At 51.6% G+C, this 25950-nt stretch overlaps 2 protein-coding genes across 3 annotated transcripts in view; both read right to left on the reverse strand.

Annotated features, from left to right (window-relative positions):
• Positions 1 to 10831, reverse strand: part of LOC127567123 (heterogeneous nuclear ribonucleoprotein C-like) — a 34557-nt gene extending 23726 nt beyond the window's left edge. For both annotated transcript variants that reach the window (XM_052009813.1, XM_052009812.1), the window contains exons 1-2: positions 10127 to 10831; positions 4599 to 4667 (exon numbers count right to left, since the gene is read on the reverse strand). In XM_052009813.1, coding sequence (XP_051865773.1) covers positions 4599 to 4610 — 12 coding nt within the window. In that variant the 5' untranslated portion in view covers positions 4611 to 4667; positions 10127 to 10831. The remainder of the gene's footprint in view (positions 1 to 4598; positions 4668 to 10126) is intronic.
• Positions 10832 to 19106: 8275 nt separating this feature from the next.
• The window catches only part of LOC127567122 (uncharacterized), a 45458-nt gene continuing 38614 nt past the window's right edge, over positions 19107 to 25950 (reverse strand). Inside the window, exons 6-10 of the mRNA XM_052009811.1 lie at positions 24712 to 24878; positions 23387 to 23496; positions 22671 to 22784; positions 20161 to 20209; positions 19107 to 19283 (exon numbers count right to left, since the gene is read on the reverse strand). Of these exons, the coding sequence (XP_051865771.1) occupies positions 19177 to 19283; positions 20161 to 20209; positions 22671 to 22784; positions 23387 to 23496; positions 24712 to 24878 (547 nt within the window). The 3' untranslated portion in view covers positions 19107 to 19176. The remainder of the gene's footprint in view (positions 19284 to 20160; positions 20210 to 22670; positions 22785 to 23386; positions 23497 to 24711; positions 24879 to 25950) is intronic.

Below are 25950 nucleotides of genomic sequence, written 5' to 3' on the forward strand. Positions count from 1 at the left end.
AGCAGGAAACTGAGACGGTCTTGCGTCTCTTGTAGGTAGCAATGGCCCCCCCGTGGGCAAATTCCACTTCACAGCCCCTCTCTCTGAGCCAGTAACGACACCAGTGGTGTCCGCCCCACCAACCATCCAGGTCTGAAAACCTCCCTCAGTCCTCTCGCTCCCTTTGATTCAAGAGCAGGTAGAAGCCCCTCTAACTTGCTCCCTCGTTTAAGATCACGAGCGATCTGACCGTAGCCTCAACCCGTGGGTTCCTGTCCACCCCTGGTGACTTGTCACCCACCCCCCTCCCTCGTTGCTGTCCACCCCTGGTGACCTTCACCTCCCCCCCCACCCCTGTCCACCCCAATGACCTTTCAGCCCCTCACTTACAGAATCCGTCTCCCTCTGCCTTAAAGACTCTCACAGCCTCTGCTCCCACTAAGGAAGAGAGTTCCGAAGACCCACGACCCTTGGAGGGGGGAGAAAAACTTCCCACATCTCGTCTTAAACAAACAATCTTTTATTATACACAGTGACCCCAGGCTCTAGCATCATCTACCACACAGGGAACCATCCTCTCCACATCAACCCCGTCGAGAGCCCACCCTCAGGGTCAAGGGACACATTACAGTGTTGAGGGCTCTAGGTGAATGAACTGCAAGGGCTTGCCCCACGCACACAAAGTAGTGTGTGCGGACGTGCAGGGAAGGCAGGTGGGCAATTCACCCCACCCTTCCACCCCAACAGCCCGCCACGTCGATCTGCTGTTCTCCCCCCGCGGTCTCCCCTCCCCTTCCAACAAGGATAACCTCGCCTGAACCAGATGCCCTGCCCCCACATTCTCGGCCCAGTAAAACTCTCAGCAAGCTGTTTGTGAGCCCCCACGCACCCCCTTTCAACCCACAGCGCCTAACGACTGTCAGCTCCCCTTCTAGCACCACCCTCCCAAACTCCTTACCACCCTCCGTCAGATACTTCTTGGAGGACCAGCCCCTCTTTACCCCGTCTCCTTTCAATAGCTCAACGCATGTGACAGGACCCCCGTTTAATGCTCCCCAGCCCTCTATCGGTTTTAATACCTTGTGCCCTTGCTGGGTCCTTCCTTTCTCTCTGGCCTGTGACACACAGTCGCACCACCTTCCTCCTGTGAACGAGGAGAGGGTGGTACCCGAGGTCATATCACTGAGGGGAGGGGGTCTCCTCGCGTCCCACCTGCACCCAAAGACCTAGCTGCTTCTTTTGTTTGAGGGAAGAGTGCTCGCGGTACTTCAAGAAACCCGGCTTCCACTGGGAGCGAGGCGGAGCAGAACATCCGCAGCCTCAGCCGGGGGGGGAGGGGGGTGTGGTGGTGGGGCTGACATCTCTCCCACACCCATCAGCTCAGCATTGATGGAGCGCTGCAGTGAAAGATGCCACCCTTTCTTCTTGCAAACCCAGCTGTCACATCCGTCAGGAGGCCAACGACCTGTGCTTAACAGGGACCCTCCCAGCTGGTCAATTTGCTTCACGTGTTGCCTATGGCTCGATGAGTGCACGTCTCCCTCTACCCCACGGGGGCAGGCTCAAATCCCACCCCAGAGGCCTGACATCTGGAACTGACACTCCTGGAAGGGCCATGGGGCTGCCATCTTTTGAAGAGGCCTTTTAAAAGCTCTCTTCACACAGATGACAGGCTGGTGGAGCTGGAACCCTCCCCTACCTTGGCCAACTTTCACCCTCCCCCCCTCATTCATCGAGGCCAAAACCTGGACCTGGTCGTCAGTCAGTGCTGGGCTGGGACATCGCTGAGCACAGATGGCCAGCCACTTCGTGGTAGGGGCCCTGGTCGGGTGAAGAACATCAGCCTAGCACTAACATTTCCCACCACCACTAACTCTCTCCTCCAACCCCCCACCCCATCATTCTGTCTAGTTCCCTGCTGAATATCATCGGGTCCATAATCCAGGCCAGGAAACCACCGCACTCTTTACCCATACAGTGAATGTCACTGGCTAGGCTGGTATCAGTCCACCCGATTGGCTCCAAAGGCCATCAGTCATTAGTGGGTGTGGAGCTATGTCAAGTTCAGATGTCCTGTCGTTTCACCATCACCAAATCAAGCTTTTTGTTTTTAAAATTGCTTCAGTTTAAGTTTGCCTCAGCTGCCATTGTGAGATCCCATCTTTTGGCCCTGGGTCAACCGCACAAAGTTCTGGCTGCAACCCTGCAACTTGGCCCCTGCGCCGCATTTCCTAACTAGGCTGTCGGAGGAGAAGGAAACCAGAAAGGCAAGGCGCCAAGAGGCAATGCCTGCAATGCGCCCTCACCCCCCTACTGGCAGCCCTGGAAAGCCACAATAACCGACCGGAGGATGGCAGCAGTGAGGGGCAGGGGTAGGCAGGTACCGAGTTCATGGCAGACCGGTGATGATTCCTCCCCCCCCCGCCCCCCCACCAATTTTAAACCAACCCTACATCACCTTTCAAACAGGCTTCCAGAAGTACTCTACTGTCTGTGTTGAAGTACTCCCTCGCTTTCACCCCTAGTGACTTTATTTCCATTGTTTTTTTAATCCCCCAAAGGCAGGTGCCTTTCTCCACCCCTCCCCACTAATTGCTAAACTGGAAGTCTCCACACACCACCCCTGCCAGATCCCATCAATAAACTCAAAACCTCAAAGTCAGATAACCCCGTCATGGTCTGAGCTGGGTAATGCCCCAGGAATGTTGAATGATTAACGCTGGTGTATTTATGGTTCCATTCACCCCACCTCAACTAGAACGTCTTTGCTCCCCCCCTTCTACCCAAGTCCAGAAACATCATTAAGGCTGATGGCCGGGACTATAACAGTATTCTCTTTTGTTAAATATCGTGATTCAGCAATAATTATGAAGCCGGTATGCGAAAGTGGAAGAGTTCCCGCAGCCACTATGAGACCAACGGTCGAGGAGCTGGAAGCCCAAGACAATTGCCTGCTGCGCTTCTCCCGGTCGTGATCTTCGGGTCTTCAAGAATCCTCCCCCCCCCCAGCGCCCAACCTCTCACCTCCAAACCACCTCTGTGCACTCGGAGTGGATTACCCTAGAGAGTCAGGGTGCAGGCAGAGACCTCTCACCCACCATGTCCCTCAACCGAACCTCAATCAGACCTCCTTTGCTCCCAAGGAAACCACCCCAGCCCAGGCAGGCTCTCTTCGTGGCTGTAACCCTGCGGCCCTGCAACTTCCTTGCGAGTCCGCGGGGCCCCTTGGGAAGTGCCGCCACCGATCGAGTCAGGCCAACGCATCCAATGGCAGATTTTGTGGAAAGATCCCCAAACAGCTGGATGCGGAGTGAGCACACTGGGGGGGGTGGAGGTGGAATTGCTTGCTCCAGACTTCCAGTATTTTCTGCTTCAAGTTATTTCCCAATTTCCTCTCTCTCCCTGCGATGGGACTTGTCCCGTTGTCCAACTGGAAACAGGCAGGTCTGGTCAGCAGGGGGGGCAGGGCTGGATGAAGCCATTGCTCCAGTATGGGCGGGAGCGGGAGGGTAGGGAGGGGTGGAGAAGAGAGAACAAGTCTGCCAACTCCCAACCACAGAGGTTACTGCTTAACTAAAACTTACTTGGTTTGCACAACCCCTCAGGCTTCATCTTAAGACATTTTACGGAGCAAGGCTCGCGACCGACCCAGCTGCGGTGTGAAACACACGGAGGGTGTATGGTGCAGTCCCCACCCCGACCAACCTTGGCTCTTGAGTGCATACGGTATAGAAGGATTGTCTCTCTAAGGAAGGGGCTGTATGAATACAGTGTGGGTGTTTAGGGGGACAGAGTGGGGCAAGAAACACTCGTGACTTGTGCATTTGCAATTAAAACAGCGATCGGAAGCAGCTTTATTTTTCCCCAAATGTGATCTGCTAGTAAGTGCACGTTGCGGCCAGTTGGATTTTCAGGAAGGGAGGGAGGAAGAGGAGGGGTGGATGAAGGGTAAGGAGAGGGAAGGAAGGAAGGAAAAAAACTCCACCATCTGCTCAACCATACCACCAGAGACCAACATTAAAAAGTTTAAGACGAAGGCACTAAAAAATCTACCAGTCTGCTACCGAAAAACCCTCTAAAAATTCACTACTTAACTGTAAAAATCAAATGGAGGGGTGGAGAGCTGCACAAAAATATATAAATACTCTCTACGTATAACGCCATCAATATAAAACGGACAAAAACTTTAAAAATTGCACTTAAACACTTCAAAATTCAACAGTTCGATTCAAGCTCGGAGAAAAAGGAGGAAAGGAGGAGTAAGAGTTTTCTCAATACAAAACTGGTCAAGAGATCACCTCTGGAAAAAATATTAACAGTTCGAACAATAGTTTAAAAAGGGGGGAAAACACGTGGAAAAAAAAGAGAGAGAAGTTAAAAACTTATTTGAAAAACACTTCCTCAAATTTTTAAATTAAAAAAGACTTTACACTAAATATACCGAAGTTATCTAAGTGTGCTTTTGGAAAATCTACTCGCGCACACTGCTAAAACTACAGATTTTTTTTTGTTAAAAAAGAGTATACAGCTTTATTTTTAAAAAAAGGAAAAATATTTTGCATCTCTTAAACACTTCAGCTTTAAAAAAAGTTTTGTGAAAAAAAAATGTTGGTGCTTACTTCTGCATTCATGTTGATCTTATAGAGAGGCCCAACCAACTGGTTTTTAGGGAAAAAGTGTCCACAAAACTGCGAATATAAAAAAAGATTAAGAGTACAAAAGTTCAACAGAAGCAATTTGAGGAAAAGAAAACATTCCCACTTTCTTTAAAGCTCCCAGCCTGAAAATTGCCACCTTTGCGACACTGGTCTGGGATAGGGCAGGGCAGATGCCCGCTGTGGCATTGCTCAAGCACCACCTTGAATGCACTGGCAGCCTTGCCAGTGAAATAGGAGGCAGGTCGAGCATTGGCCCACAAGCAGCAGCCACGCCTCACCGGGGCTCAGGAGCCACGGGAACATGGATCAATTGTTTTTCTAAAACAAAAATAAACAAATTATGGCGCCAAATTAATTTAGGAAAGTCCGAGAAGTCAGCCACGGTAGAATTTGCCCCCAAACCGTTCTGGGCCTTTCTGTGATCAACATCTCGATGGCAGCAAAGTGTGCCAACTTCTGCTTTTCCCCTTAGAAAAGAAATACAACACACCTTTAATTTGCAGCATTTCAAATTATTGTTTATGTATCTTCTTTTGAAAATGCCAATTTATAATTTGTTAATTTTTAATTTCAAGATGCAGAGGTAAAAACCAACAAGTGCATTTGATGTCTCCCCCCCCCCCCATTACAAAATCTAAACATTTTCAAAGCACAAAACATTAACGATGTTTTCAAAACAGGAAATGTGGAGAAGCGGCCTTGAAGGTTTCTTTCAAAATTTAACTATTCAGACAAAGTATCCAATTTATCAAAATAGGTTTCCGATTGTTAACAAAATTTAAGCTTTTTTTTGGTATTAGTTTTGCAAAACGCTCCAGACAAAAGGGGTTTTACTTCAAGTCAAAAATAAAGGTTGAGGTACAAAATATGTAACTTTCCTTTTTTCAAAATGCCAAATACACGCGAAACACAATATTCTCCAATTCAAAAGATCTAAAACATTCAAAAAGTCTAAGAACCTTCTCTCTGCTTTTGAAAAGAGGAGAAAGATTCTGCTTTCTCCCAAATCACATCTTTTTCTACCCCCACGTGAGAACGTTTCCTGCCAAGTGCACTTATGGCAAGTACAAAATAGTGCAGAAACACCTTTAAAAGCACTTAATGTTCTGCCTTGTAATCGAACTTATGCATAAAAAGGCATCTGAGCTATGATATGGAAAAATACGAAGTGCAAAGCATAGTTTAGAATATAAACATTTTTTTAAAAAAATGCTTCCTATCATGAAAAATTAGGTTTTCTAAAAAGCTCTCGTTTGCAATGTGTAAAATGCAAATAAGTTAAAAACAACCCCCTCAATCTTAAAAACATATCTTAAAATATTCCCACTCTCCCCACTCCTAAAAAAAAGGGCAAACTACCACATCTTTTGGAAAGTACAAAACAAAGGGAGCTTTCCATAAAATTTTGTTTAAAAAAATCTTTAAAAAAGTGCTAATTATACGTCCTTTCTTTTAAAAAAAAGATTCCTAGCCAGGAATTTGTGGATAAATTTTTACTGACCCCGTTTGTAACCATAAATGTATATAAATGTTCAAGTTTATTGTCCTGTTATGTCACCAAAGTGAATGTGAAGTTTGATTTAATTGGGATTAGTATATTTTGCAAGATTACGTTTAATTTGAGTTGAGCTAAATATTTCATAAAGTATTAAATTTAAAGGCAAACTGGATCACTAAGTAAAATTTGACTAACGCATGACAAGGAACAATACTTTCAAATTCTAAATAATAATCCTACAATTAAAAAATATTCAAAATTAAAATATATTTAAATACAGTTTAATGATTAATTTTGGGACTATCAATGAACCAACCACATTAGAATAAAACCATTTGAAATTACAAATTAGGTACATCAAGCCTAAATACACTACTTAATAATTTTGCAAAATGAGATGTCTTAACACTACGTTGATAACTCTTGAACTCGTAAGACTCTACATCGTGGCCAGGACTTAGGATCATATTTAAAAAGAGTTCATTTAATTTGGTGGCAATTAGAATTTCTAATTATTTAACTCAATGTTTTAAACAATTCTAATTTCTAAACCATACACTTAAAAATGAACAGTGTATATTTTTGGAAGATTATACAAATAAATGCATTTCTTGCTATTGTTTTATTTTTGAGAAGCTGATGGAATCAAATTTAAGAGTTATAATCAGAATTTAACTTGGGGAAGTTGTTAATTATCAACACAATGGAATTAGCATAAACAGATATTAGTTTTAACCAGAACATGAAAGGCTGTTTTAGAATTAATAATTATGAAGATTTTAAAATTGTTCTCATTCAAATCTAACTCACAACGATTTATATTTCCCGAATGCACTAAAAAGATTTTAGGTTTAATAAGGATTAAAACTGAAGCAGAAATCACAATATTAGCATTTGGATTATATGATGACTTTAACTAGGAAAAAAAATTTAACAATAAAATAACTAAATTCCACATGGAGTTTATAGTTGCTACAGTAACAACCAGCCAAAAATACCTTGTCCTAGTTAATAACCTAAAAGTACTACACTTTAAACAAGAATTACTACTACTTAGGTTTATTAACTACATTTGGAAAGGTTGAAAGGAATTTAGAACTGCCTCACAAACCAGTATTACAAATTTAACTGGAATGATCTTTTTAAGAACTAAAATGCTTTTTACTGGAGCAAAACTAACTTTTTAGGAGGTATTAAGTAGGATCACTATTACTCCAAAAATCAACAAGTGCTTGTTTAGTAAAAAAAATACTAAATATTGAAATACAATTTGTAAATGCCTCACATTCACTACAGTTTAAGTATTATGATTTTCCAAATGAAAAATTCACTCTAACCTTGTTTTTTTTTAAAAAAATCAGAACTAAACTTTAGTATTTGAATTACTGGAGCACGGGTTAATGGCTAACCATTAAAGTGGAATTTAAGCACCACATTCAAAATATTCCTACTTAACTGAAATAAATAATTTTGAGCACACAGTGAATACTGTGCCAACAAACAAGGCTCATCAGCATTTGAATTCTGTATAAACCATACTTATACAGGATTCAGATTTTGGGCAAATGGCGAGTTAAAATTTAGACTGAAAGCAACACATAGGACAAACCCATTCAGAGATCAACGTATACATTTTTATTTTATTTCTATATATTTTGCCAAAGCCTTGTCAGCTGAAAGTTAAGTGCATATTGACCTTTTTATGGGGACAGAACCTATAACATAATTTTATACATGTGAAGATTTTGCAATAAACCCACCCGTTGAAATGGCTGGGCCCGCAGCACCAGAGCACGTATGTAAATCTATACTGTGGAGGTTTAGGTAGGCTGCAGCAACTGAGAGTTACATTTCATGCGGGTTTATGGAAGTTTAACCGAGACTCCTAGCAGATAGATCTATCAATCCTTTTAAGACTTAGGCAAACATTCTAGATTTTACCCAGAGTTCAGTACATTTCTAGAAATGTATCCCTACTCCAATTTTAGACAAGGCCCGATCAGCTGAAAACTGCACATGTAGTTTTAGTTCTACAGATCTATCTACAACGCTAGAGATTTAAGTGAGGCCCCAGCAACCAACGTTGCCAATTATCTAGATTTTTCTCCATGCACTGAGGTTTAGGGGGGGGCTGCAGCAGCAGTTAAAATTTTTTCCAGGTTTACATACTTCTTGTGTAACATTCATGCGGATGTGTACAGATTTACATTGGTTCCTCTCCTGGAGGCCCCAGCCACAAAGATTGAGTTATGATGATTTATCGGTTTGTCGATTCTTCCCTATTCCTGGGAGTTTAGACAGGGTCCCTCAACTACATTTATGTAGATTTATCCACATTTATATAGTCTTCTCTATTCTTAAGCATTTAGACTAGGATACAGCATCAAGTTATTCTTACCTAGGATTATCCACATTTATATAGATTATAGTCTCTGCTTCTGGGCATTAAGGCAAGGTCCCTGCACCACAATGTTATAGCTACCTGCATTTTTATACATTTATCCACATTTATGCAGATTCCTCTCTATTCCTAGGTGCTTAAGACAAGGGCTCAAGCACCAATATGTTACTCTCTTCCAGGATTATCAATTCCCTTTTCCGAGGGATTAAGATGAGGCCCTGATAGCAGAATGTTACACAACCATGTACATAGATTCCAATTTGTTCCCCAGTGCTTAGTCGAGGCCCCAGGACCAAGATGTTGCAGTTATCCATATTTATATAGATTTATCTACAGACTGCACTCTATTCTCAGGCTTTTAGGTGAGGCCATAAGGCTACTTAGCCAGATTTATACAGCTTCCTCTCTATTCCTAGGTATTAAGACAAGGCTACGGCACCAAAATTTAACGCGTATCCAGAATTGCCCACATTTATAAATATTTAACCACATTTAGACAGGGCCCTAGCAACTGAAGGTTATTTACCCACATTTATACAGGTATTTAGGGTTCTAGCAATGGGTTATTTACATAGATTTACCCACATTTACATAGGTCCTTAGCAACAGAGAGTTATTTACCCACGTTTATAGAGATTTACCCACATTTATACAGGTATTTAGACAGGGCCCTAGCAATAGGTTATTTACATAGATTTACCCTTTTTTTTAAGAGATTTACCCACTTTTTTTAAAAAAGAGATTTACCCACATTTATACAGGTATTTAGACAGAACCCTAGCAATAAGTTATTTACATAGATTTACCCACATTTTTTTTTGTTTAGAGATTTACCCACATTTTTTTTTGTTTAGAGATTTACCCACATTTTTTTTTTGTTTAGAGATTTACCCACTTTTTTTTTGTTTAGAGATTTACCCACATTTTTTTTGTTTAGAGATTTACCCACATTTTTTTTTGTTTAGAGATTTACCCACATTTTTTTTGTTTAGAGATTTACCCACATTTTTTTTTGTTTAGAGATTTACCCACATTTTTTTTTGTTTAGAGATTTACCCACATTTATACATTTAGTAACAGAAAGTTATTTACTCACATTTATATACATCTACCCACATTCAGACAGGCATTTAGGTGCCTAGCAACTGAAGGTTATTTACCCACATTTTTATAGATTTGCCCCCATTTATAGTGGCCTAACAACAGAAAGTTAGTTATCCACATTTTTTATAGATTTATCCACATTTATATAGATTTATCCACATTTTTTATAGATTTATCCACATTTATATAGATTTATCCACATTTATATAGATTTATCCACATTTATATAGATTTATCCACATTTATATAGATTTATCCACATTTTTTTAAATAAATTTATCCACATTTACACAGCTCCCTCCCTACACCCCCCCCCCAAGTGACCGTAACACTGAGCCGGATCCCCCCCACCCCAACACCCCCCCCAAAACCTTCCCCACCCCACACACCCATCCAACCCCCCTTCTCTCTCTCTCTCCTCCCCCCCCAAAAAAAGACCCCCACCCCCCCCCCTTCCTGTTGTTTTTAAGACTTGTTGGTACTCACCGAGGAGAGGACAAAACCCCCGAGAGACAGAGAGGAGGGGAGGGGAGGGGAGGTAGTGAGGGAGGGGGGGAGTGAGTGAGTGAGGGAGGGGGGGAGTGAGGTGGAGGATGGAGAGGGAAGAGAGAGAGAGAGAGGAGGCTTGAGACTCACTGGGTGCTGGTTGGGGGGGTGAGGAGGAGGAGGGGGGAAATGGATGGAGGGCCGCTGTCCTTCTCAATGATTTGAAACGTGTTTCCTCTGAGGGAGCGCCGAGGGAGGGAGCGCCTCACACACACACAGAGAAAGAAGGGGGGGGAAGAGAAGAAAAAAAGAGATCGCACGCAAACTCCAGGCCGCTTTTTTCCCCTTTTTCCCCCTCTCTCTCCCCCTTCCTTTCCCTCCCCCTTCCTTTCCTTTTTTTTCTCCCCCCCTCCTCTCCTCAAGAAGGCGGGGGGAAAAATAACCCCCACACACGCAACAGCACGGCGGCGGAAGATAAAGAGAGGGGGGGGAGAGAGAGAAAGAGGGAAAAAAACCCAAATATCGCAAATGACCGTCCACGGAGGTGCGGGAGAGGGGAGGGAGGGGGAAAAGGGAGAGATAAGAGAGAGAGGAGAGAGAGAAAGGAGGGGGAAAAGTTCCCCCACAACAACAACAACAACCGACAAAATGGCGGCCGCCGACCGAGCGGGAGAAAGACGGAGACGGGCGGCGGCGGGAAGGAGGAGGGAGGCGGGAACCGAGGGCGCCGCTCCCTCGCCGCCCATTGGCCGCGGCCCGCCGACCCGCCGCGTCCCATTGGACAACGTCCACGACAGTCAGGCGGTAACCACGCCCCCCTCCCCTCCCTCTCGTCCTGACTCGACGGCGGTTTTTTTTCTCCCGCCCCTCTCGCCTCTTAACCAATCCGCGTCCGCCTCTCTCCCCCCCTTCCCTCTCTCGGCCACCGATTGGTCGGCGGGTGAGAGCCCGTTTCACAGCCCGCGTCGCCGATTGGTCGGCTGGCCCGTCGGTCAAGACTTCGCCCGCGGAGATATTTTATTTAAAGAAAAGCCGGTCGGTCCAGTTTATTTTTCTTTCATCTCTGTTACAGCTCTGGACGTGTTTCCACTGAGACTTAATTTTTAAAAAATGGTTAGCCGCCTTTAAAGCGTCGAGAGACGGAGACTTCCATTGGGCAGAGCGGAGATGAAATGGCGGGCTGCAATTGGTGGGGGCTTCTGTCAATCTGAACCGAACGGTTGCGTAATGACGGCAGACGTAGAGTAACGCCCGCCTAAAGACTGACGTAAGGACCTGGGCGGGAGAAACAGAAGCACTTCCAGTGTCTGATTGGTCGAGGGAACTGCTCATCATCCTGAAGAGCACAGGGGCGGAGCCCGCCCCTTCAAAGCATGTCCATTGCCCACCCTGTGGACCTACCCCATGTTGAAATGAGCTGGTTGCCTCCAACTCCCTCATTGCGACTGGTGCAGCTGCTGAGTTTGTGCATTAAAACACTTTTGATCTGGCCAATCAGGCAGTGGTCAGATAGAATGTCCCCCTCCCCTGAAGGACAAAAAACAAAAATTCCCAGAGGGATTTTGAGCTGGTGGATTTGGAGGAGATGTTTCCTCTTTGTGGGAGGACCTAGGACTAGGAATCATTCAAAATAAAGTCGGGACGTCACGTTGCAACCGTGCAAGACCGCACTTGGAGTATTGCGTGCAGTTCTGGTCGCCAAGCTGTAGATTCAAAGACTTATACAGCACAGAAATAGACCCTTTGGTCAAATTGCGTAGATGCCACGGCCATGAAAGCTCACCAGCGCCTCTCCTTCCTCAGGAGGCTAAAGAAATTTGGTTTGTCCCCTTTGTCTCTCACCGACTTTTACCGATGCACCATAGAAAGCATCCTATCTGGATGCATGGCGGCTTGGTACGGGAACTGCTCTGCCCGGGACCGCAAGAAACTGCAGAGAGTTGTGGACACAGCCCAGCGCATCACGGACACCAGCCTCCCCTCCTTGGACTCTGTCTTTACCTCTCGCTGCCTTGGTGAAGCAGCCGGCATTATCAAAGACCCCCACCCACCCGGGTCATTCTCTCTTCTCTCCTCTTCCATCGGGTAGAAGATACAGGAGCCTGAGGGCACGTACCACCAGGCTCAAGGACAGCTTCTACCCCACTGTGATAAGACTATTGAACGGTTCCCTTATATGATGAGATGGACTCTGACCTCACGATCTACCTTGTTGTGACCTTGCACCTTATTGCACTGCACTTTCTCTGTAGCTGTGACACTTTACTCTGTACTGTTATTGTTTTTACCTGTACTACCTCAATGCACTCTGTACTAACTCAAAGTAACTGCACCGTCTACGATCGGCACGTAAGACAAGTTTTTCACTGTACCTCGGTACAAGTGACAATAATAAACCAATACCAATACTCGTCAATCTATGCTGATCCTGCTTCACCAATATCTCTCCAAACCTTTCCATTACTGTGAACCTATCCAAATGCCTTTTAAACATATCGTCCCGGCCTCTACCACCTCCTCTGGCAGCTCGTTCCACAGACCCACCGCCCTCTGTGTGGAAAAACTTGCCCCTCAGGTCCCCTTTAAATCTTTCCCCTCTCATCTTAAACCCGTGCCCTCTAGTTTTAGACTCCCCTACCCTGGGGGAAAAGATTGTGAGCATCCACCTTTATCTACAGCTCTCGTGATTTTATAAACCTCTATCAGGTCACCCCTCAGCCTTCCTTCGCTCGAGGGAAAACAGTCTCAGCCCTGTCCGGCCTCTCCTTATGACTCAAGCCCTCCGGTCCAGACAACATTCCTGAGAATCCTTTCTGCACCTTTTCCAGCTCAATCATGTCCTTCCTGTAGTGTAGCGACCAGAACTGCACACAATACTCCAGATGCGGCCTAACCAACCAGTTGTACAATTCAGAATCAGATTTATTATCACTGATCTGATGTCAAATTATGTCATATAATTCATTTGGAATACTGTGTGCAGTTTTGGGCCCCTTATCTGAGGAAGGATGTGCTGATGTTGGAGAGGGTTCAGAGAAGATTTACGAGGATGAGCATTTGTCTGGTCTTGGACTGTACACACTGGAGTACAGGAGAATGAGAGGGGACCTCATAGACACATTTCGAATGTTGAAAGGACTGGACAGAGTAGATGCGGCCAAGCTGTTTCCCTTGGTGGGTGAGTCCAGGACTAGAGGGCACAGTCTTAGAATTAGAGGGTACCCATTTAGAACAGAGATGAGGAGAAATTTCTTTAGCCAGAGGGCTGTGGATTTGTGGAATTCGTTGCCACGTACAGTTGTGGAGGCCCGATCATTGGGGGTGTTTAAGGACGAGGTTGATAGGTATCTAATTAGTCAGGGTATCAAGGGATATGGGGAAAAGGCTGGGAACTGGGGCTGGATGGGAGAATAGTTTAGCTCAGGGTGAAGTGGCAGAGCAGACTCGATGGGCCGAATGGCCTCCTTCTGCTCCTTTGTCTTGTGATGTGAAATTTGTTGTTTTTTTGGCAGTACACTGCAAAGACGTAAAATCTATAAATTACCAAAATAACTAGTGCATAAGAAGGAATAATGAGGTACTGTTCATGGATCTTTCAGAAATCTGATGGCAGAGGGGAAAATCTGATGGCGGAGGGAAAGAAACTGTCCCTGAATCGCTAAGTGTGGGTCTTCAGGCTCCTGTACCTCCTCCCAGATGGTAGTAACGAGAAGAGGGCACGTCCCGGGTGGTGAGGGTCCTCAGTGACGGATGCCGCCTTCTTGAGGCGCCGCCTCTCGAAGGTGTCCTCGATGGCAGGGAGGGTTGTGCCTGCGATGGAGCTGGCCGAGTCTACAACCCTCTGCGGCCTCTTGCGATCCTGCACGTTGGAGCCTCCGTACCAGACGGTGACGCAACCAGTCAGGATGCTCTCCGCCATATGTCTATAGAAATTTGTAAGAGCTTTTGGTGACATACCAAATCTCCTCAAACTCCTAACGAAGTCGAGCTGATCTACCTCACTCCTGTAAGCCTCCTCGTCTGTACCATGATGTCCCGACTCCTAGACTCAAGGCCTTGGCTGACGACGGCCAGCGTGCCGAACGCCTTCTTCACCGCCCTGTCTATCTGTGTCCCCACTTTCAGGGGACTATGTACCTGCACCCCTGGGTCTCTCTGTCTCACCGCATTCACTGTGTCAGCCCGGGCCTGGTCTGACTTGCCAAAATACATCACATTTCCCTCTGCCATTCCCTTGCCCGATTCCCGTTTCCAACATAGAACAGTACAGCACAGGATGGCCCTTTCAGCCCACAGTGTTGTGCAGACCTATGTAAACACACTCCATGATCAATCTAACCCTTCCCTCCTACACAGCCCACAACCCTCCATTCTTCTTACATCCCTGTGCCTATCTGAGTCTCTCAGGTGTCCCTGTCATATCAGCCTCTACCACCACCCCCGGCAGTGCGTTCCAGGCACCCACCGCTCTCTGTGTAAAGAACCTACCTCTGACATCCCCCCCTAAATTTTCCTCCACTCACCTTAAACAGACGTCCTCTGGTATTGGCCATTGCCACTCCAGGGAAAAAGGTGCCGGCTTGTCCTCTCTGTCTATGCCCCTCATAATCTTATACACTTCTGTCAAGTCGCCTCTCATCCTGCGTCGCTCCAAAGAGAAAATTAGGGGGCAAGCACGGTAGCATAGCGGGTAGCACGACACTATTACAGCGCCAGCGATCGGGGTTCAATTCCCGCCGCTGTCTGTAAGCAGTTTGTACGTCCTCCCCGTGTCCGCGTGGGCTTCCTACGGGTGCTCCCGGTTTCCTCCCACATTCCAAAGACGTACGGGTAGGTTAACATGGGGGTTTAAAATGGGCGGCGCGGACTTGTTGGGCCGGAAGGGCCTGTTACCACGCTGTAAATAAAAAAAAGCCCTAGCTCGTTCAACTTATCCTCATAAGACGTGTTCTTGAATCCAGGCAGCAATTTGGTAAATCTCTGCACCCTCTCTAAAGCTTCCTCATCCTTCCTGTAGTGAGGTGCCCAGAACAGAACACAGTATCCTAAGTGTGGTCTAACCAGAGTTCTATAGAGCTGCAGCATCTGCAGGTTTTTTAAAATTTATACCCCTCATGATTTTGTACACCTCCCTCAGGAACCTTCTCACCCTCCTCTGCTCACCCTCCCACGGCTCAAACACTCCATCCCAGGCATCGTTGGAGGGAGTCTCTGCACATTCTCCATAGAACCGTACAACACTACAGCGCAGAAAACAGGCCGTTCGGCCCTTCTAGTCTGTGCCGAAGCTTTATTGCGCTAGTCCCATTGACCTGCACCCAGTCCATAACCCTCCAGACCTCTCCCGTCCATGTGTCTATCCAATTTATTCCTCAAACTTAAGAGTGAGCCCGTGTTTACCACGTCAGATGGCAGCCCGTTCCACACTCCCACCACTCTCTGAGTGAAGAAGTTCCCCCTAAACCTTTCCCCGTTCACCCTAAAGCCTCTCGTACTTATCTCTCCTAATCTAGGTGGAAAGAGCCTACTCGCATTAACTGTCTATACCCCTCATAATTTTGTAAACCTCTACCAAATCTCCCCTCATTCTTCTACGCTCCAAGGAATAAAGTCCTAACCTGTTCAATCTTTCCCTGTAACTCAACTCCTGAAGACCCGGCAACGTTCCAGTGAATCTCCTCTGCACTCTTTCGATCTTACTGATATCCTTCCTATAGTGAGGTGACCAGACAATCCTCCAAATTTGGCCTCACCGATGTCTCATACAACCTCACCACAACATCCTGCCCCACCACATCCTTCCTGCGGAGTGGTGACCGGAACTGCCCGCCGGCGTGCAACACCCCTGACTTCCTGCAGGTCCCACCTGCCCCAGAAATGGAACCAGAGCCTCAGGGATCGATTGCCCTCCCTGCTCTCGGCATCCCTCCACCCACGCGTGCGTCCTCCCCTCCACCTTTCTGCGGAGACCATTCTTTCTGGGACTCCCTGGTTTGCTCATCCTTCCCCATCCACAACCCTCCCCAACCATGCAGCCCACCCCCCCCCCACCACCACCACCTACTTTCTGCAGGAACCACTCTCTCTGTGACTCCCTGATCCGCTCACCCCTCCCCAACCATCCCTTCCCCAGGCACTTTCCCCTGCAACTGAAGGAGGTGCGACACCTGTCTCCTCACCACCATCCACACACGCTCACGCCTCCGCCCAGCTTCCTTCTCCCTTTGTCCTCCTTGTCCCACACCTGGCTCCCCCCACCCGTCATCCCCTCCCCGTCTGGCTCCACCTATCACCTACCAGCCTCTTGTCCCGCCCACCCCTACCACACCTGGCTCCCCCTGCCCGTCATCCCCTCCCCGTCTGGCTCCACCTATCACCTACCAGCCTCTTGTCCCGCCCACCCCTACCGTACCTGGCTCCCCCTGCCCGTCATCTCCTCCCCGTCTGGCTCCACCTATCACCTACCAGCCTCTTGTCCCGCCCACCCCTAACCACTACCTGGCTTCCCCCTGCCCGTCATCTCCTCCCCGTCTGGCTCCACCTATCACCTACCAGCCTCTTGTCCCGCCCACCCCTACCGTACCTGGCTCCCCCTGCCCGTCATCTCCTCCCCGTCTGGCTCCACCTATCACCTACCAGCCTCTTGTCCCGCCCACCCCAACCACACCTGGCTCCCCCTGCCCGTCATCTCCTCCCCGTCTGGCTCCACCTATCACCTACCAGCCTCTTGTCCCGCCCACCCCAACCACACCTGGCTCCCTCTGCCCGTCATCTCCTCCCCGTCTGGCTCCACCTATCACCTACCAGCCTCTTGTCCCGCCCACCCCAACCACACCTGGCTCCCCCTGCCCGTCATCTCCTCCCCGTCTGGCTCCACCTATCACCTACCAGCCTCTTGTCCCGCCCACCCCAACCACACCTGGCTCCCCCTGCCCGTCATCTCCTCCCCGTCTGGCTCCACCTATCACCTACCAGCCTCTTGTCCCGCCCACCCCAACCACACCTGGCTCCCCCTGCCCGTCATCTCCTCCCCGTCTGGCTCCACCTATCACCTACCAGCCTCTTGTCCCGCCCACCCCTACCGTACCTGGCTCCCCCTGCCCGTCATCTCCTCCCCGTCTGGCTCCACCTATCACCTACCAGCCTCTTGTCCCGCCCACCCCAACCACACCAGGCTCCCCCTGCCCGTCATCTCCTCCCCGTCTGGCTCCACCTATCCCGTCTGGCTCCACCTATCACCTACCAGCCTCTTGTCCCGCCCACCCCAACCACACCTGGCTCCCCCTGCCCGTCATCTCCTCCCCGTCTGGCTCCACCTATCACCTACCAGCCTCTTGTCCCGCCCACCCCAACCACACCTGGCTCCCTCTGCCCGTCATCCCCTCCCCGTCTGGCTCCACCTATCACCTACCAGCCTCTTGTCCCGCCCACCCCAACCACACCTGGCTCCCCCTGCCCGTCATCTCCTCCCCGTCTGGCTCCACCTATCACCTACCAGCCTCTTGTCCCGCCTCCCTTTCCTCTTCCCTCCCATTCTTGGCACAGGCTCTTGACCCGAAACGATAACTGGCACCTTCCGCCTCCGCGGATGCTGCCTGACCCGCTGAGTTGTTCTGGTTTTTTTGTTCCAGATTCCCAACGTCTGCAGCCTCTCTTGTCTTCGGGTTCTGTACTCCCCACCTGTCTCTGTGTACATTAGCCTGCGGCATTGGGAGTAATCCGGAGACTAACTCCTCCACAGTCCTCTAAACGCTGCCTGTGGGACCTCATCTCTGGCTGTTCGTCCTCTCCCTTCTGCAGCCGTTCAAGCGACGTTCTTGCCCCTGGCTCCTGGGAGGCAACATTTTACAATGGAGTCACGTCCACAGCCCACGGATTTTGAGTAAGGAAGTCTGGGAAAGCCGGACTTGGTGGTGGTGACCACTAATCCGCCGGATTGTTGCAAAAAAAAATGCCCCTGACTCACCGATGTGCTTTGGGGGAGGAAACCTTGGCCGATATCTGACGCTGAGGTCTCCACTCGGTTCACCAGGCAGTTAGGGACATCAACAACCTGTATAGTCAGGGTGTGACATCCCTGACCCTGCTCCCACCTCTCTACAAGGCCACAGCCTGTCTGATTTCCCCCCACCCCGATCCCCATCCCACCTCGACTCCCCCCACAGTCCTGTCCTGGATCCCCCCCACACCGGAGGGACACCTTCTCAGCATCTCCCCCATCGAGAACCCCACCTCAGGACCTCACTCCTTTCAATTAGATCCCCTCTCGTTCCACTAAACTCCAACGAGTACGGGCCCAACCTACCTAACCCTTCCTGGTGAGGCAACCACTTCCCCACCTCCCCCCCCCCCTGCCCCCCCAACACCCCCCCCCCCCACTCAACCAGGACCTGACCATCCTCTGTCTGGGCTCGAGGTCTCGAGGTCTCTAGGTTGCTTCACTGAGGCACACTGCCCCTCCCTGGTGGATTCATCAGCTCATTAATCCCACTGGGTTAGTCAGTGGTTGATCTGTGTATAGGCTCACATAAGCAGTCCTACACAATGTCGGTGCCGGGTTCTCAGTCCTGTAACACATGTATGTTCGCACACACACAGACACATATGTGCACAGTACACAGAGACGCACACACATACACACACACATGTGCACAGTACACAGGCGCACACACAGACACACTTGCACAGTACACAGACATGCACACACAGACACACACATGCACAGTACACAGACATACAAACATACAGACATACACACACAGAGTACACACGCACAAACAGTGCACAGACACACACACAACACACACAGTACACACTCACAGTACACACACGCACAGAGTACACACACGTGCACACACACACACACACACACACACACACAAACACACACACTTTCCTGACGGGTCTACGAAGCCGACACCTGCCAGCCGCGGACACACCTTGTCCAGAGAGGTCCCACAAGTCCTGTGAGGCACTTTTATCAAAAGAAAACAGTCGATTGCATAGCACATTGTCCATACAGTACTATAACCAGCGGGGGCCCCCTTCCTTCACGCATCTCTCGGGGGCAGTGTGTGCAGGCTGCTGTCACATGTGATGGTGCGGCGGGGCTGTGGATCGCCGCTTTCCTCCTCCTCCTCATCCTCAGGGTCCAAATCTGAGGGGGGGTGGGGGAGAGAGACACAGAGCAGAAAGGCTGGGCAAATGGTGCAGGGAGTTGACCGAGGAGGGCGTTCGAGCTTTGTATCCTCCCCTCCATCCCTGTCCCCACCCTGGGCTGTGTCAGATCCCCCCACCCCCACCCCAACCCGCGGGTTCGATTTTTCGCTTTTAATGGAATGAAATATTATTTAATCATTTCTTCACTGGGCTAGTTCCTAGGGGGGAAGGGCTTGCACTCGTTGGGGAGCACATAAGGGAACTGCTTTGGGGTAGGGGTGGGAATCAGGACTACAGGTACGAACCATCCCCCACCACCCCTCCAAAACCTCCCCCGACCCATGGTACACAGGAAGCGTGCCAAGAGCTCTGTGGAGGACAGAGGGGTCACTAGGGTATAGCTCGTTCCCCAACTCGGCTTGGACACAGGGCGAGGCTCCCCCCACACCGTCCCGTCACACACTCCCGGGGATGGGGTTGGACACAGGGTGAGGCTCCCCCCGCACCGCCTGTCACACACTCCTGGGGACAGGGTTAGATGCAAAGCTCTGAATTTCTTTTCCCAAATCCCTTTCTCTCCCTTTCACCTACCAGAAGACCCTCATATAGGCCTGCCCCAGGCCACCAGAGGTGTCTTGGTAACAAGCTGTGCCTGGAGAGGCTGCGGGTTACTGAGACACAGGGGCGGCCGCTATACCTAAAACACCCTCCCTTGGAACAGGCAAAATGTGTCGGATGCAAATCGAGCGGTCCCGGGTGGGAGAATGGGGAGGGAACACGTCAGCGGGAGGAGAGGGGGAGAGCGCGGACACGCCGGGACAAACGGTACTGGAGCTGCCCGTGGCTGGGTCCCAGCGGGGACAGAGTGAACTTACTTTGAGCATGACTGGCATCTCCTTCGGGCTGTGAGTCAGCTGTTGTGAACTAGGAGAGAGGATCCGGCTGTTAGATTAGGAGGGACTCACAGTCACCTCATTTGTCACAGCGTGGTACTGACAGATACACCAGTTCGTTTCATCACCCGTCACTGTGTCTGTGTGTGAGGTGAGGGGGGAGAGAGGATGTGTGTGTGTGTGTGTGTGTGTGTGTGTGTGTGTGCGTGAGGTGAGGGGGAGAAAGGGTGTGTGTGTGTGTGTGTGTGTGTGTGTGTGTGAGGTGAGGGGGAGAGAGGGTGTGTGTGTGTGGGTGTGGGTGTGTGTGTGTGTGTGAGGTGAGGGGGAGAGAGGGTGTGTGTGTGTGGGTGTGGGTGTGTGTGTGTGAGGTGAGGGGGAGAAAGGGTGTGTGTGTGTGAGGTGAGGGGGAGAAAGGGTGTGTGTGTGCGTGTGTGTGTGTGTGTGGGTGTGTGTGTGTGAGGTGAGGGGGAGAGAGGGTGTGTGTGTGTGGGTGTGGGGGTGTGTGTGTGTGAGGTGAGGGGGAGAGAGGGTGTGTGTGTGTGGGTGTGGGTGTGTGTGTGTGAGGTGAGGGGGAGAAAGGGTGTGTGTGTGTGTGTGTGTGTGGGTGTGGGTGTGTGTGTGTGTGGGTGTGTGTGTGTGGGTGTGTGTGTGTGTGTGTGGTGAGGGAGAGAAAGGGTGTGTGTGGGTGTGTGTGTGGGTGTGTGTGTGGGTGTGTGGGTGTGTGAGGTGAGGGGGAGAAAGGGTGTGTGTGTGTGTGTGTGTGGGTGGGTGGGTGTGAGTGGGTGTGAGGTGAGGGGGGAGAAAGGGTGTGTGTGTGTGGGGGTGTGTGTGTGGGTGTGTGTGTGGGGGGGTGTGTGTGTGGGTGTGTGTGTGGGTGTGTGTGTGTGAGGTGAGGGGGGAGAAAGGGTGTGTGGGTGTGTGTGTGTGTGTGAGGTGAGGGGGGAGAAAGGGTGTGTGTGTGTGTGTGTGTGTGAGGTGAGGGGGGAGAAAGGGTGTGTGTGTGTGTGTGTGTGTGTGGGTGTGTGTGTGGGTGTGTGTGTGTGAGGTGAGGGGGGAGAAAGGGTGTGTGGGTGGGTGTGTGTGTGTGAGGTGAGGGGGGAGAAAGGGTGTGTGTGTGTGTGTGTGTGTGAGGTGAGGGGGGAGAAAGGGTGTGTGTGTGTGTGTGTGTGTGTGGGTGTGTGTGTGGGTGTGTGTGTGTGTGTGAGGTGAGGGGGGAGAAAGGGTGTGTGTGTGTGTGTGTGGGTGGGTGTGTGGGTGTGTGTGTGGGTGTGTGGGTGTGTGTGTGGGTGTGGGTCTGTGTGAGAAAGTGATCCTGTAAATTTTCCCCCTCTCACCTTAAAGCGATGCCCTCTGGTATTGGACATTTCCACCCTGGGGAAAAGACTCTGAATGTCTGCTCTATCTATGCCTCTCTGCCCCTCATAATTTTAAAAACTTCCTCAGCCTCTGCCGCTCCAGAGAAAACAACCCAAGTCTGTCCGACCTCTCCTTACAGCTCACGCTCTCTAACCCAGGCAGCGTCCTGGTGAACCTCTTCTGCACCCTCTCCACAGCCCCCGCACCCTTCCTGTGATGAGGTGACCAGAATTGCACGTGATACTCCACGTGCGGCCTGAACACAGCTTTATACAGCTGCAACATGACTTCCTGACTCTTACACTCAATGCCCTGACCAATGAAGGCAAGCATGCCGTACGCCTTCTTTACCACCCCGTCTACTTGTCTTGCCACGTTCACGAGCTATGGACTTGGACCCCAACTGCACATCAAAGCTCCCGAGGGTCCTGCCATTTACTGTATACTTTCTCCTCACATCTGACCTCCCAAAGTGCAACACCTCACACTAGTCTGAATTAAACTCCAAGCAAGTGTGGGTGTTGTACTTTCGAGGTGAAATGTAAGGGGAGTGTGTGTGTGTGTGTCTGTGTCTGTGTCAGTGTGTGTGTGTGTGAGAGTGTGTATCCATGTGTGTCTGTGTCTCTGTCAGTATGTGTGTGTGTCTGTGTGTGTCTGTGAGTATGTGCGTGAGTGTGTGTGTGTAGGTCTGTGTGTGTGTATCTGTGAGTGTGTGTGTGTCTGTAGGTCTGTGTGTGTGTGTCTGTGTGCGTGTCTGAGTGTGTGTGTGTGTGTGTGTGAGAGTGTGTGTATCTGTGTGTGACTGTGTCTGTGTCAGTGTGTGTGTGTGTGTGTGTGTGTCTGTGTCTGTGAGTATGTGCGTGAGTGTGTGTGTGTCTGTGAGTGTGTGTAGGTCTGTGTGTGTCTGTGAGTGTGTGTGTGTCTGTGTGCGTGTCTGAGTGTGTGTGTGGGTCTGTGTGTGTGTGTCTGTGTGTGTGTGTGAGAGTGTGTATCTGTGTGTGACTGTGTCTGTGTCAGTGTGTGTGTGTCTGTGTGTGTGTCTGTATGTGCGTGAGTGTGTGTGTCTGTGAGTGTGTGTGTGTCTGTGAGTGTGTGTGTGTGTGTTCTCCCTTGAACCCGTATTTGCCCCCCTTTACCTGGTACGTGGTGGTGGTTCCACTCAGCAGCTGCATGAGCTCGGTGAATCGCTGCTCATACAGGTGCAGCAGCACAGCCATGTAGAGGCTGGAGTTGCTCATCTGTTCTTCCTCCTGACCAGCAGGGCGGGCGTGGGGAGGAAAGGAGAGTGGTGAGTCCGCAGTACGTGTGCTGGAGGGAGAGCGCGAGTGAGAGAGAGGGAGGGCGAGGGCGGGGGAGGGGGAGAGAGGGAGGAGGGGAGGGGGAGAGGGGGGAGAGAGAGGGGGAGAGAGGGAGGGGGAGAGAGAGGGGAGAGAGGGAGAGCGCGAGAGAGTGTGAGAGAGAGGGAGGGGGAGAGAGAGGGAGGGGAGAGGGAGAGTGGGGACAGGGAGGGGGGAGAGGGAGAGAGAGAGGGAGATGGAAGGGGAGGGAGAGATGGAGAGAGGCACAGAGGAGAGAGGGTGGGAGGAGACAGTGGGTGGGGGAGAGAAAGAGGAAAGGGAAGGAGGGAGGGAGGGGAAAAGAGGAGGAGAGACAGAAAGAGAGATAGAAAGACAGGGCAGAGAGGAGATCTCTGCCACTCCCTGCCACAGATCTCACACCCCCTTCCCCCTGTGGCCCTGCCCCTCCCACCCCTGGAGGCCCCTCCTTTGCCCACCCACCTCCTGCCCCTGCCCCGTAGCTGGGAGGCGGCCCGCTTGCGGTGGACCTCGAGCCCCCTGCCCCTGCCCCGTACCTGGGAGGCGGCCCGCTTGCGGTGGAACTCAAGCACGTCGAAGTCGTCGAAGTCGAGCTTGAGGGCGTGTTTGCAGAGCTCGCAGGTGGTGACGGCGGACAGCGGCGCCCCTGTGGGTGCAGACGGAGGGGGCTTCAGTCTCCCACTTGGTGAGTGCGGACACTGCCCTCCCCACAGGTCCCGGCAGGAGAGTGCGGACACTGCCCACCCCACAGGTCCCGGCAGGTGAGTGCGGACACTGCCCTCCCCACAGGTCCCGGCAGGTGAGTGCGGACACCGCCCTCCCCACAGGTCTCGGCAGGTGAGTCCGGACACTGCCCTCCCCACAGGTCTCGGCAGGTGAGTGGAGACACTGCCCACCCCACAGGTCCCGGCAGGTGAGTCTGGACACTGCCCTCCCCACAGGTCCCGGCAGGTGAGTCTGGACACTGCCCACCCCACAGGTCCTGGCAGGTGAGTGCGGACACTGCCCACCCCACAGGTCCCGGCAAGTGAGTGCAGACACTGCCCACCACACAGGTCCCGCAGGTGAGTCTGGACACTGCCCTCCCCACAGGTCCCGGCAGGTGAGTCTGGACACTGCCCACCCCACAGGTCCTGGCAGGTGAGTGCAGACACTGCCCACCCCACAGGTCCCGGCAAGTGAGTGCAGACACTGCCCACCACACAGGTCCCGGCAGGTGAGTCCGGACACCGCCCACCCCACAGGTCCCGGCAGGTGAGTGCGGACACTGCCCACCCCACAGGTCCTGGCAGGTGAGTGCGGACACTGCCCACCCCACAGGTCCCGGCAGGTAAGTGGGGACACTGCCCTCCCCACAGGTCCCGGCAGGTGAGTGGGGACACTGCCCACCCCACAGGTCCCGGCAGGTGGGTACGGACACCGCCCACCCCACAGGTCCCGGCAGGTGGGTACGGACACTGCCCACCCCACAGGTCCCGGCAGGTGAGTAGGGACACTGCCCACCCCACAGGTCCCGGCAGGTAAGTGCGGACACCGCCCACCGCACAGGTCCCGGCAGGTGAGTTCAGACACCACCCACCCCACAGGTCCCGGCAGGTGAGTACGGACACCGCCCACCCCACAGGTCCCGGCAGGTGGGTACGGACACCGCCCACCCCACAGGTCCTGGCAGGTGGGTACGGACACCGCCCACCCCATAGGTCCCGGCAGGTGGGTACAGACACCGCCCACCCCACAGGTCCCGGCAGGTGAGTACGGACACTGCCCACCCCACAGGTCCTGGCAGGTGAGTACGGACACTGCCCACCCCACAGGACGGCCCACTGCTCCCCTCACACCCACCCCATGGCCCCCCACTGACCTGAGATGACCTTTGCCTGCAGCCACTGCTTCAGGCAGTCGTGGTGGACGAACTGCAGGCTGCCAACGCACTTGCAGGGCTCAAGCAGTGGGTTGAGCGGGGTGCCTCCGGGCAGCAGGCAGATCCTGCACAGGTCTCCCTCCTCCACCTCCTCCTCCTGAAGCAGGCTGTGGACCGGAAGCATGGCACCGTCTGAGTGAGTGGAGAGCAGTGGCTGCTGAGGGGTGGAGGGGGGGGGAATGGGAGCGCGGGAGTGGGGGTGTAGGGGAGAGGGGGGAATATTGGGGATCGAGGGGGAGAGGATGGGAGGGGAGGACTGTGTAGGCAAAAGATTGGGGATAGAGGAGGAGGGAGAGGGGAGGAGGAGGGGGAGATGGGGAGAGGGAGGGAGGGGGAGAGGGAGAGGGAGAGAGGGAGGCTGGGAAGGCGGGGAGAGGGAGAAGGATAAGGGGGAGGGGGAGCTGGGGAGGCAGAGGGAGGGATGGGGAGTGGGATAGGGGGAGAGGGGAGGGTGGAGATGGGGAGAGGCAGAGGGAGGGAGGGAGTGGGGGAGAGAGAGAGGGAGGGGAGAGAGAGAGAGAGACGGGGAAGGCAGGGAGAGGGAGAGGGAGGCGGGGGAGAAGGGGAGGGGGGAGATGGGGAGAGGAAAGCAGAGGGAGGGGGGAGAGAGGGAGAGGGAGAGGCAGGGGGAGAGGTATAAGGGGGGGAAGGGAGGGGGAAGAGGATGTTTCTCTGGCGGGTAACCCATCCTAAATCAGGAGGGACGTCCCCATTCAGGACCCTGAGGGTGTCAGCTCAGAGAGAGGTACTGGGATCGGGAGCACCCTGTGCTTTGGCTCCTGACCTGGCAGCTGGAGACCCCGGTCTGAATCCCAGCCCGTTTGCCGGGGTGGTTGGCACGGGCGTGATCACGGAGCCACCCCTGTTCTCAGGAGGGTGACAGGGGGAGGAAATCTGTCGTCTCTGGGGCCGCCTGTGCTGCTGCACGGAGGCCAATGAGCCTCTGCTGTGTTCTCAGGACGATTCCCAATTCGCTCCCCGACATCCTGCCGTCAGCTCCCCCCCAGATTCTACCCCTCACACTGGGGGACGATTCACAACGGCCGATGAACCCACCAACCCTGCACATTTTTGGCACGTGGGAGGGAACCGGAGCCCCCCAGGGGGTGGGGGAGAACCCACGGGGTCAGAGGGAGAGCTTGCCAACTCCACACGCGCGCACGCACGCACGCACGCACG

This window comes from Pristis pectinata, unplaced genomic scaffold (genome assembly GCF_009764475.1).
Source record: "Pristis pectinata isolate sPriPec2 unplaced genomic scaffold, sPriPec2.1.pri scaffold_126_arrow_ctg1, whole genome shotgun sequence".
In the NCBI taxonomy this organism is placed as follows: domain Eukaryota; kingdom Metazoa; phylum Chordata; class Chondrichthyes; order Rhinopristiformes; family Pristidae; genus Pristis; species Pristis pectinata.